The following is a 13593-nucleotide window of genomic DNA, read 5'->3' as shown; positions in this document are numbered from 1 at the left end:
TAACACACGGTCCTCCGATTGATATTTGTTGGCTGTTGTGTGCTAATCAGTGTAGCAATGGCCAACAAAGGCAAGAAAAAACAAGACTCCTAGTTCTTAAACATTGATGAAAAAACAATTCAGGTTTAATTTTTTCCAAAAATCTGCTCTGCAAATGTTTTCTGAGGAAGAAAATACACTCGACATGTTCACAAGGCCTGAAGAGTACAAAAATTTCACTTTTCAACCAGAAAAAAAGAAAAAAAAAATCCACAAGGGTACCTTTAAACACTCATTCCCAGCAGAAGAGGCGAACTGAAATTAATTCATTTTCCTGCAAAAAAAGGAGTGCTTGAAACTTGGTGACTAATACAGCACTTTTGCTTTGCCTCACTGGCTTCTCATGGTTGGTTTGTTGATCAGTTGATGTGAATTTGTGTCATAAAGTTAACCAAAGTTGATCTCTATGAGAAAGTACCACACATTTACAAGGCTTCTCTGAAAAAATCAACAGCAATTTCATTGAAATGAATACATTTCTGTCTGAATTTTCATTGTGCTGGTGTCACCAGGGCCTAAAAACCTCATGAATAAATATATAAATGATAAACGACCAGATGGAACATCACTGTACCTCCACTAGTGTCTTGCATTTCCATGTGCACCAGATCAGGGTCCACGTCCACACCAGATACTGACCTGGAACACATGAATTGATAACGTGACGTTAATTAACAGAGACAATACATTCAATCAGAAATAAGATACATAACACCAAATTTAGAATTCTAGATGAGGTATGTAACGCATACACACAGTCAAAAAAAAAAAAAAAAAAAAAAAGTGGAATGTTGATGTCATTGGTCCAGTATTCCCAGCAATTATGTCATGAAACAGTAAACAGGAACATGAAAAAAAGAAAAAAAAGAAGGCTGGGTTGGTGGAAGGACGTCATTTGACTTCCAAGTACTCATCCTGTCCTGGATCTGAAATCAACAACCACAGTTTCTCCATAAAAAAGCTGTCATTTATTGAGACTGGGGGCTTTGCAGAATCGTCCAGGTTCAACGTTCTTGTGTGAGGATCCAAATGATCTAAGAGTGGAACAGGTATTTGCATTGCACGTGATCAGTGTGCAGATATTTAATTGATACATGAAAAATTTAAAACGGAACGCTTGGCTAAAATGATTACATCATAGCATACGAATATACAAACACATCCCTTGCTTCCCCTTTGATTACACAGATACCTCGGTAAATATGCACAGCTCAGCTCTTCCTGGAAAGTGCACTCTGACGTATTCATCCTTGCCTAACATGGATAAAAGCTCCAAAATTTTATACCCCTTATCCTCCTCAGAAGCACACTCACATACACTTCAGCACGCCCGCTCTGTGTGCCCTTCAGTGAGCAGTAAACTAAGCAGTTCATCTGATTAGGACTGCGCAGTGCAGTCTGTGAAATTTCCCCAGCCCAGTAAAGATAGAGTGGCGATTTAAAACCTTGTTACTTTGCCTATAAAGAGACTTTATGAGCAATTAGCAGGCCATGGAGGAACGAGGGAGGAAGGAAGGAGTGAAGAGGAGAAGATGAATCGCAGCAGTGCTTCAGGATCTGCTGCTCCTGGATGATGGTTCAGGTCTTCTTCAAGTGATCTGTATGAGCAGTTTGCTTACTTACTATTTAAATCAATAAATGGAAGAAATACATGTGATTTTAGTCAGTTCTCGATCAAAGCAACAGAAAGTCAGGCTGTCTTAGGGGCTTCACAGGTGACGATACCAGTAAAAATGCACTTGATCTACTTTATATTATATTTTACAGCTCTCACTGTCATAGCAACTGATCATATTAAGGCCAGTCAAAATGACTTTCATGAGTGATGTATAAATCTGTATTAGCATTGGATATTTACCAATGTCAACTTTCTTGTCTGGACATATTTGAGCAAAAATTGTAATACAATAAAGGAGAAATACTGTTATATACGTACAAGTCCTGCTTTCAAAAGTATTGGTATGAAAAAGTACTGAACAAATAATGACAGCAGCAATAATTGTCTGACTTCTTTAAAGGGTCTTATGTCTAAAGCTATCAGCCGACCATAACAGGGAACAAATCGGAAAATCTATACTCTTAAAAGTGTTCCAAAAACGGAAATACGGTAATGAAGAAAAGTACTAGAACGTCACAGCTGTTCTTCTTACTTCTTAATTCATGACATTCCTTTGGAAGCAGTGAGAGTTACTGCAATCAAATTTAAGTAGAAATAATCTTAAAAAGTACAAAAAAAGGTCAAAAAGTGAAAAAAAAACAAAGCACGCATGGACGTTTCAACTTTAAGCAGCTTTAAGTTTTGTCAGATGTCTGCAGGAAGCTTATTGACACATTTTTGTTGGTATGATACAGTTTTTAAGAACCAGTTCAGTTTTGTTTCCCAACAAAAATAACATACAAGGGGTTCTCTGGGCTTTTGAGGGCAATCTGAATGGTGTTTGGGTAATGCAGTTGCTTGTACCACCACAAGAGGTCGCCACAAGAGTCCAGTCAGAAACTGGAGATCTGGCTGATGAAGGAAGTAAGAGCAGAAAGAAAAAGAGTGGAAAAGAACTTTTCAACAGGTCCTGTGTGTGCTGCTAAAGTGTCCTTGACCAAGTCTTTGAACCTCTGCCTTTTCACTCAGTGCAGGTTACTCTGGATAAAAGTGTCAGCTGCATGCTTGAAATGCAAATGCCTAGATCGAGGTCGAAGGCGCACTCCGCACCGGCAATACATCATTTATTCATTCCACTAACGTTCTGGGTCCAGTTAGACCTTCATCACAGTCTAAGTGTGTGGGATTTCCTTCTCCTTTGGTGAGGGAAGTTAAAGCAGACAGGCTGAGAGGGCTGAGGGGAGAGCAGGGGAAATAAAAGGGACGATAGACAGGGCTGACGGAGAGATAGAGAGCTTGATCCGCAAAGAAAAGAGAATTGATTTCGAAGAAAAGGAGGAGAGAGCGCAACACGCTGCAAAAACATCCTCCCTGGGATGGAATTCAGTTTCATCCCAGCTCTGGTTTCACTGCCATTCGATTACACTTTTATCCGCATGCTTTTCACAGCATTTCATTTTTATCGCCTATCCTCAAATGTTTGCTTTTGTTGTCAGCTGTCATGCGAGATGCCAGTTCAATTTCAAAACTGCTGTTTTTTTTTTCCATTCAGGATGACAAACACAAAACTTTACAGCCCAGGATCACAAAAACAAGGTCCACGGGAACACATTTGGCCAGACCACCCCAACAGCAGATTGGCTTTAATGTGATGTTTTTAATGTGATTTATGTGAGCACGCTGGCAGACTCCTGTTCTCTTGTTGCTTTTATGACTGTTAGACCACAGGCGAGGCGAAGGCCAGAGCCAACAACAGGCCAACTCTGTCTACTCTGACCACACACATATACAGTACATGTATGCACACATGTCTGCACATAAGCATTTTTTTTATTATTATTTTTTGAACAGGAGGAGCAGGTCCCAGTCTTCCAGTAGTGCAGGCCTGAATTCACAAGTGTGTGTCTGCTGCAGGCAGTTTTACCTGAGGCAAATAAAATTCTGCAATATGTGGCTCAATTCCTGAGCGGCAAGGATTAAATGTACACTGCAAAAATAATCATGTGATCTTACACTTTCAAGACACAGCTTAGCCAGACCATAAAAAATCTGTACTTTGCTAAAACTGAGCATATACTGAAATCCAGACAATAAAATATTGGTGAATCTTACGGCAAAGGTTGAACATCTTGCTAGATATGCTTGTTTGCTTTCTTTCCAACAGAAGATTGATGTTATTGCATACAGTGACACAGTTGGTGTCGAGGAAGAACAACAGGTTAAACCAGCTTGAATTTCTATCTTCTATATTCCACACATTTTAGTTTCGCTGTTAAAACCTGGTGCCTACATTACCCACAGTGCACAACTCGACGAGAAACAGTTTGATTAGGGATTTGGGTGTGTTATGTGGTGGCTGTCGTAGCCTTGAATATAGATGAGGAGCAGAGCAATACGGCAAGTGAGGATTTGGATCTCAGCTGGCAAAACTAGGTGGCACGGTGGAACAGTGGCACAGGGGTAACACTTCTGCCTCACAGTTCAATTCCCAGCGCTGTGGGCGTGTCTTTCACCATGCCTTCGGTGCCTGCTGCTCAAGGAAAGGGGAATTTCTGAGCGGAGTTTGCATGTTCACCTGGGGTATCCTCCTTAAAAAACCCCCACTAAAAAAAATATGCAAGAAGATCACCGCCTGACCAATGGTGACGATAAAGGAACTGGTCCCCGGGCGCTGGTCGGCTGGCGGCCCATCGCCCCTGGTCTGCCGCGGATGAAGGACTGACCAAGGATAGGTCAAAAGCGGAGAAGAATTTCACCAAGCATGTACTGTGTGGCGTGACAAATAAAGGATGTCTTTCTTTCTTAACCTTCTCCTGGTCTAATGCAAGGGTGGTCATGCAGACCACACCTACAAGCCCACTTTTCAGTGATCCAATCACATCTGATTGGATCACTTTGAATTCAGTCTTTCTCATTACTAAAACCTTTCCAAACACTGTGTTCAATTCAGAAATACTGTGCGTCACATTACCGTGTCTAGGTTGTCTAGGTTGATCCCAAGTCTAATCTTGAGTATATAACTTTAGCCTGAAGTAGGAAGCACTTGGAGCTGTTTCTCTCCCTCCCTCCCTCCCTCTGTCCCCCACCTTCTCATTTCTTACAGCACAGAGTGTGGATGATTTGTGCGTTGGAGTTGCTAGTATAAATCAGAGGTGTCTGAGCATGCGAACCAGCTCATTTGCTATCGGTGGCGAAAGGAAACAAAGCAAAGGGAGCTTGCGATGCCTTTCTGACCCGAGAAAGTGTGCAGTCAATTGTATTTAAATGCAGCGCATCTGTATGCATCACTTTACAGTAACATGGACTGGACAGGGAGGAGGAACGAGAAACAAAGTTGAGAAAGGAGGAAGGGGTAAAAATCACTGATGAGGAGGGAGAGACACATGATGCAAGATAAGATGAAGGCGAGAATGAGGAGGGGGAGCATTGGAAGAGATACTGTAGATCTCAAACTGTGAAATATTACATGTGCAGGGAAATGCCATATACCTCCGCCTGCTTGTTCTGCCAACGCAGCCACTAAGTTATCAAGAGATTCGTCTATAAAGGGGTTTTGCTGCATAAACTCCAGCACTTACGACTAAAGTTCAATTCCAATTTGTAATTCAAGAAAAACCGAAGCAGAAGTCTCCTGTATTACGGTCAACATAAAACTGATTTATTTGTCTCTGGGTTATGACTGATGGAGACGTGATTTTATTGTTTGAGCGATATTGTGTAAATGATAGCAAAATGGGATCAGGGTATAGTCAAAAAATAAACCTATTAGCTCTGCAGGGGATCAGATTTATGTCTGACAAAGGCTGATCAAATCAGAAATAAATCAAATCAAACCCAAAAAACTCCCACACCGTGCTTGCATTACCATATTTACCCTATAACAGCCCTGACAGTTGAGAGTATAAATCATTAAATGGTTTAAAATACTTCATGTATTTATTGCAGGAGTCTGTTTCTCGGTTACCAAATATTGTTTCACTCTATTTTACCATTGTTAGATTACTCACTTGGATAAAAATCATATTAAAGTTGATAGTTACACATTTTTTTGGAATACCTTCATTTGAATGAATATTTGTGATTCTTCCAGTGTCTTTTGTCCACTGCTGCTTCACATTAAAGCAGCAGCTGATAAATCCTCTGTGCAGTACCATCATACATGGTTGTCTATTGTGTTTACTTCATTGAATAACTTGCAAATGACACCAGGATGCTACAGAATAACCACACACACCTTAAACATGTGTGGGCAGTTAGGACTCCCCATTGGGATCACCAAAGTTATTAGAGCTCATTCTCATTTCAGGGCAATCCATCCAGTGTTGAACTGCTGAGATGTTTCACCCAAAAGCTCAAATGCAAACCTGAAGGTGGTCCTAGAGGAAAGGTCAGGTGGTCACCATAGTCAGCAGGATCCACCATGGGCACCGTGAATGCTTGCTGAAACTGTTGGTAGACATGTCCCACCTGCCCAGCACGCCTGTGCAGCATGCAGCGAGCACAGGTTTTGGTTTTGGTCTCTTTGGTCAGGCACATTGGTCCCAAACCCAGCAGACCTCACCCTAACCCTAACCCTAACCCTAAGCTGCACACACAGCAGCCAGCCGTCGTTCACCGAGAAAAAGTTAGCAGGTTATTCCCCCTAAAATCACAAAATTTCATTTAAACATTTATACAAAATACCATGTGTTAATGAGCGAGCTGGGTCTTTCCAGCCTTCCAGTCTTGGTCAGCCTTGTTCAGGTTGACTCCTGCTTCACACTTATGCTTAACTGTTGCTTGAACAGCTCTTGGGATGACATTTCACCTGTCTTTTATGTACCTTAGCTATGAAGGCCTTTTGCATAACAGACCTAGAGATTATGTTTTACCATGCCATAGCAGTATTGGACTAAATTCATAAGAAGTACTAGTACCCTTGTTCATCTATTTCAGATCTTACTCTTATAAAACCATGACTTATGTCTGAGTAGCGAGGCCTTGCATTTGTCTGCATAACCAAGGGTGATTTGTTATGTAATGTTTTTGAAACAAGAAGCAAAAAAACGTTTGTCTGCTAATATTCTGACTGCTGAACTGCTTGTTACTGCTTTGTACATCAGTGATGAAGCTGCTCTGAACACTGAGCTGAGTCCTTATTCATCCAATAACGAGAAAATAAAGTTGAACTGACCAGAAGACTCTGTCCTTGGTCACCCGCTCCTGAAGCAAAGTCCACTTGCGGCCCAGGTCTGTGGAAGCAAAGAGCTGGACACACAAAAAAGAGAGGAGAGCCCACAATTAGACAGAAAAACACACGGCCAAAGCTTGTAACATTCAATTATAAAGCCTAACCCGAGCCCTATTACAAGCAGTATCCTTTACAATAGAGGATAAATTGAGAGTCTATTTGGGAAAAAAAAAAAAAGTTCAACCAATCAAGCTACTGAATTTCATGGTTCGCTGAGTTAAGACTGAGCTCAATTATTAATCATAGCAGGTCTGGTGTGTGAGTGTCTGTGAGTGTGCCTAATATTTTATGAGCGGCGTTTTTGTATTAGTGTGTTTTGCCTGAGCTTGTACGGCATTGATCGCACCCATAATTAAAGTCTATTGATTCCTACCCACAAGGTATCCTGGATGTCTGAAAAGACCATCCAGAAGCCCAGAAAAGAACCTCACCACCCAAACTTCCTCTAGCACACAAAGACACTAACGCGGACTTTCTCAGTGCTCGCCATTGGCAGGTTTGCTCTTAGCAACCTTTCTCGCCCAGGGTCATCGGAAAATACAAGTCACCAATGGTCAAACTCATTCCTAAAGCGTATTTCAAATGCACATTGTGGCCGACCTTGATAGAAATCTGTCCCTGCCCTCACACACCTTCTTAATTTACACGTGCCACTACGCGTCCTCCCATCATCCGCCAGCTAAATGATTTTTTTGTTCTGTTTGAATGGATTCCTCGCTTCCATCTGCAGGCTGCCCATATGGAACAGATTAAAACCTAATTGAATTTCTTGTTTAATTGCATGTAAATTATGAAAGTTGAGGAGGAGTTGAGCTGACTTAACTTTGGACCAAATGTTCCACCTCTATGTCTCCAGCGCCACATTTCCGCTTTACAGTGCAAATTTCAATTAGGAGCTGTGCACATCTGTGTGAATGCGTTCGAGCGCACGTCTTTGGAAAAGCCGAATGACATAGATCAATTATTTACCTGATTAGGTTCGTTAAATAGTGAATCCAAATGATTTTTGTTGCATTTCACCTCTGTGTGATGGTCCATGTTCGGGGGTGAGAGGAAACAAACAGAATGGGGGAGGGTGACACAAGAGAGGACTGGAGTTCGATTTTACGCATGATAATATTGTTTGTGTCATAGACAGTAGAAGAATGTTTTTCATTGTATTGGTTTTGGTTTATTAAAACAGAATAAGCTAGAAAGAAACAGGTTCTTCAAACCTCATAGAAATGCATAAGTAATTACATATGGGAATAGATCATAATGACAGGCTACAAACCAGAAAAAATTGATAATTTAAGCTTGGGTTTTCAACAACAAGACGCTTTTATGGAGTTAGTTTATCCAGAATTAACAGGAAAATTGAATCTTAGTGATAAAATTATTGGTTGTGGGTGAGACAAATGAGCAAAAGATACAATATATACATATAAAAGATAGAAATAAGCTGCCCCATAAGGAATAATTCAACAATTTCAGCTCATCATCTGTTCATCAAAGTGCCTGTATTGTTATTGTCATTGCTAATGACAAGAGCAACATATGCTTGTCATGATAAGATAATTTTGTCATTATAATGACAAAAGCATTCATTCTTCACATACAAAATGCTCCATAAGAGCCTGCATTTGCAGCATTTAGGTCCATATGAAGACGCTGTCACGGTTAAACAAGACAGGGCGTCATTTTCAAACATCAGTACATCGATGCCAGATTTATTGTGCTACCTTTGTGCGATTACCGTAAACAAACAAGACCGCACTGGAGATAATTAGCTGTCTCTGTTTCATACTGGAGGTGTTGTTAACTTTAGCATCTCCTAAAATGAAGATGACATTTCCTACAGTCAAAGCTGCATTGCTGACCCTGCGTCCCTGCTGTATTTGGCTTTCCTGAAGTGGAGAAAAATGCTGGAATTGATTAGTGCATCATTTGCCAGTGGCAGAAATAGTGAAATCTGTGTGCTTTCAGCAGCGGCTGCCAATTTTTAGTTATTTTTTTGGCTTGTGTCTTGAAAGAAGTATTTCCTAAGAAGAACTGATTTTATCCCTTAAATCTAAGAGCCCTGAGATTTAAGTTGGGAACTCTTGGCTGGGCCTTCATTCCCAGGTTGGAAACTTCAGCACTAAAACATGCAGTTGAAAGACTGACAGATGTCTCATATGTTGTGTATTAATGATTGTGTCCTCTGCGAAAAGTTTTGTCTTCTAACGTAAATGAGGATGCATTGCCTTTGACCAGCACTGGTCCCATCTTGCAGCTCTTCTTCCACACTGCTGTCAACCTGATGGTCTCACTGAATGATCTCAATGCCATAGAGCAGAACTATTATCTGCTATATAATCGTGCATGCCCGCTCGTTAACCAGCACCTGAGAAACCACACTGTTAGTGTTAATTAGCCTATTTTACTCTCTGACACATCATCCCGTGTGTCCTGTGTTCTCCCAGAAGTTATAGCAGCAAGAGGGGTAAAGGGTATATGACACCATTGACAGGTGGTGAGGTAAAACACACCCTTACCTTGTATAAAATTCCAAGATTTCTCTGGGTTGGATTATTGTTGGAAACATTTGGGATGCTCTAAGTACACAACTCGACTAAAGAACATTTTTTTTTCTAGTCTAATCTCATTGTTCTAGTCGTTTTTAGACATTTTAATGAGGAAATGTTGCATATTATGCCTTTAATGTGAATATTAATAATATTAGTATTAATTGTTTTGAGATGGGATGTCAAAATTCACTTTGAATCTTGAGGTGGAAGTACATTACTTACTGTATGCATTAAACACAGTACTCAGTGCTAACACTGCATGTAGCATTGCTATTGTTTTTAGGTACTACATTTCCCACTAACGCTCATGTAGTGTAGCTACAGTAGTCCTTGCTAGCTACTCAAAATCAGCTAACATTTCTAGTGCAGTGTTCACATGATGCTGGGTCATATTTTCCTAGTTTCATTATTTCCATTACAAATAATTTTAAAAGGACAATAAACATGATCAGACAGGTTTTAACTGACTTTATCCACTATATTATTTTACTGTTTTTAAATCCTGTTTATCTGTCTTCTTATATTGCCTTGTGTCTGTTATTTATCTTTTATGTCTTATGCACAGTACTGTCTTGTCTTATTGTTTAAAAGTGCTATACAAATGATCTTTCTTTGCATTAAAGGATGGAAGGCTCAACAACAGTCAAATGATCACCTAAACTGTCCAATGCAAACATCAAAATGTTTAAAATTTAAAGACCCACTTCTTGTTTCAACTTCGACACCAAAAAGAGTTGTTTAGATCATCTGAAAAAAGTGTACACAAAGAGACTTACAATGTGTATTTGTTGCATCCTAGTCCAGACTTTTTCCAGGCAAGATATTTCAAAGAGCTTCCCACAGACAGCAAAGTGTGACAAACTGCGACATGTTTTCAATACGAAATGCAATATCAAGACCGTGTGTGTGTATTTGGATGTGGCCACCGTTCTGTTTATTTCACTTGCTTAAGAAGATTCGCCCTACAGCCGTATTGTTGATGAATCACACATCAAGTTCTTTCTGAGCTTCGTGTTGTGCTGGTGCTTGTGAAAATTGAAATTTAATGCATTGCTGCACTGACAGCAGAGACGTCTTGCTGGTTTAACATCATGCTGTCTTCTTGTTCCCTCTTGCAGCTACAGCATCAGCTATTCATTTTCATGTTTCTGCAGCGCTATGATACCCACCCTGCCCTCCTTGCAGTAGGCCAGGAGCTTGTCTTCTTCCTTGGGGTGGAAGACGAGCGTGTCCGGGGTGAAGGATATGGACTGTCGCTGGAAGGAGGAACCTTCATCTGTGCTGATGAACAGCATCTGATCCCTCTCATTTATGGACGAACCCACCAGCACTACCTGAGAGAGACAAATAGAGGAAAAAAGGTCAGAGGTGAAACGGTCAAAGGGTAATGTCCCGCAGTGTATTCACAGCTCAGTCAGCATGGCAGACGTGAAACGGCTATCCTCCTCATATCAATACTTGTGCATATTAATTCCCCTGCTCGCACTGGAAAACTGGTAAATGCATGCACGGCCATGAACACACATTTTATTCAAGGCCATTCTCTGGGCCATACGAACTTTCCATCAACCTTAGATGCTGCTTAGACCGAGGCGACACTGTATTGATTATCTATTCAGAGTTTTATAGCTCATAAAGTGAAGGCATTAAACACAGGGCACAGCAGGACCTGCCAACCCACCAATCACAATTATGTCCCGGACACCCAGAACTGAGGCTACCAACAGGGGTGATCGATAGAAACTAATGAACCAGGCGCGTTCTTTGGGAGTTTGTGGGAGATGGGAAACTATCCAGTGAATGTTTTTAGGTTGTGGTGTTCAACATCATCCCGGTGATGTTTGCACCTGCTCTTTACAGAAAGTATTTGTTATAGTTTAGTAACCTTTACAACTGTTTCTTCGCTCAAGCAAATAATGAAGATGGTTCGCCGACAGCTGTGTTCTTTCCAAGCATCTGTTTCCTTCTGTTGTCAAGGTTTTTAGATTAATGGACATAAAGTGTGTAATAGGAAAGGGAAGTGCAGCTTGTAATGATTATTTAAAACATTCATTCTGCTTGTTTCGCACACAAATAAGCAACCAGGCCATTGACAGTCTATCCACAGAGCAGACATTATCAAACAAGTGTTTATGCCTTTTTTTTTTCTCTCCAGTGTTTATTCTCATTTTGAATCGCATGGTTTCATTTATTCACAAAAGATTCGGATCCTCGCACGAGTCCTCGAGGAACCACAAATATTCAACCATGTCAGAAGCGCCACATGTTTGCTATTGTTTTTCAAGGGTGAAATAGCCGCTGGTTGGGGGAATTCAGTACAACAGGGTATAGAGAAGACAGGCCTTAGCTGCGTGAGCACGAGGGTGAAGCGTCACTTAACTTAAAGGCCCCAAACACATTTTCTCTTTCAGACTTTTACTATGAGAAATGGCGCTCTACGTGAAAAAGGTGACGCCACACACTTGCATGAAAATGTGACCCCATTCACACATCCATGAACCCAATTAGCTGAATTTGATAAAGTTCCTAATAAATAAACTTAAGAATGTGTCCGTTCCAAACTTGAACTTGCTTATTCAGTCGTGAATATTTAATGTTATAGAGAAATATTTAAGTTTTGAAGCCAAGACTTCGGGGGCTTTGAATATTTTATTAGTAAATTTATACTTATTTTGAACAGTTTTCATCGTTGAACATTCTAAAAAAGGAAAACGTGACAGAACAACAGGGTATTAAAGTTTACGTCCCAAAGCCCCAGACCTCCAGGGGCCCCAAAGTCCCCGTTTCACTCCCTGTCAGTTGGTTTTTGAAAATTTAATTACTTATTAATTAGTCTGGGATTTGCACCGCTAAAGTGTATCAACTGGGTCCTGTATTAAAACATTATGGTCCTCAGTTGTAGAGGGGCCCCGTTTTAAAAGCTACATTTAAGCAAACGACCACAGACTAACCGACATAACGGAAACCTAGAGCCAGGTGGTTAAACTGGATTTATAGTTGATGTCAGAGGTTTAAGGGCATACATTTTTATATATGGCTGTGGTCAGATGTCAGCCATTGATATCACCACTGCCATACCAGACAGATTGTATATGATCCAACACATCCTCATACCTAAACATGTGACCTATACAGCCGTGTTTCTGCTGAGGACGGGCTGATACAATGCTTTACATTACACACAGCGACCTCACATTCTTTCATTTACACACACAGATTCATAGAACTGGAGTTACATCCAGGTAACATATCATTAAATATATATGTTTTCTCTCCAAAAATCAAATAAATTTGTATGCAGTGAGACTCACAAGATAGTGAGTAAGAATGCACACAAATCCTTTTCAGTATTCTCATCATGACTGTATTTAGGCAGCCGGCGTAGCATGCCTCACATCCTGCTGGCTGCACTACTTGAGAGCTCTGTGTGTGTGTGTGTGTTTCTGTGTGTGTAACTCTTGCTTGTTCTGAAAACACTTCCCTGAGCAACATGGTCAATTAAAGGCCCAATGTTTGTTTGCCTGCCAGAGGAAGGCCTATAAGGACGAGCGGTGCAGTGGTGAAGAGCGGGGGGGGGGGGGGGGGGGGGGGAGAGGGACGTAGGACTGCCTCTTTCTTCTTTAAAGTCGCTCTATGTGTTCATGTTGCGAATGTTGCCTGGGTATGTCTGCGTTTCCACCTGGGAGCTGCCCACAGTGCCTGCTGTTGACAGCCAAGCAGATCCACTAAGAAGGCTCATGGTTCAGTGCCTTGCTCAAGGGCACCCTGGGAGCATTTGTTCTGAGAAAGCAGGAGTTTTTCCAGAGGATTTAGGGACTTGACAAACACTTCTTCAGTCACAATCCTGCATTTGTACCCTCTGCTCTGTCGCTGGTCCTAACTGAGCGATGACAAGAAGTTGGAAACTAACAAAATCTTTGGCTTCTACTGCATGAACCAATGAGAGGCCTCCCTTTCATGCTCATCTCACTGTGGTTTGTCTTCACGTCCCTGTGGGGCAGGACCATCAATCAGGTCAGCCTGCCTCTGCCAATATGTCTCTATTTAAAGGACATCACTCAGTTTAACCTAGTTGAGCTCTGACAGCTGGACATCCTCAGGACACACACACACACAGGCCGCCCACACATCACATCGCCAAACGATGACAGAAAATGTACCGTGAGACAAGAAGCACC

The 13593-nt window shown here is 41.2% G+C and overlaps 1 protein-coding gene across 7 annotated transcripts in view; it reads right to left on the bottom strand.

Annotated features, from left to right (window-relative positions):
* Nucleotides 1-13593, bottom strand: part of sorcs2 (sortilin-related VPS10 domain containing receptor 2) — a 278384-nt gene that overhangs the window by 47991 nt on the left and 216800 nt on the right. For all 7 annotated transcript variants that reach the window (XM_076724452.1, XM_076724453.1, XM_076724454.1 and 4 more), the window contains exons 4-6: nt 10585-10749; nt 6810-6883; nt 614-678 (exon numbers count right to left, since the gene is read on the bottom strand). In XM_076724452.1, coding sequence (XP_076580567.1) covers nt 614-678; nt 6810-6883; nt 10585-10749 — 304 coding nt within the window. The remainder of the gene's footprint in view (nt 1-613; nt 679-6809; nt 6884-10584; nt 10750-13593) is intronic.

Source organism: Chaetodon auriga, chromosome 24 (genome assembly GCF_051107435.1).
Source record: "Chaetodon auriga isolate fChaAug3 chromosome 24, fChaAug3.hap1, whole genome shotgun sequence".
NCBI classification, from domain to species: domain Eukaryota; kingdom Metazoa; phylum Chordata; class Actinopteri; order Chaetodontiformes; family Chaetodontidae; genus Chaetodon; species Chaetodon auriga.
The sequence above is the reverse complement of the archived record's forward strand: the minus strand, read 5'-3'. Positions and strand labels throughout refer to the sequence as shown.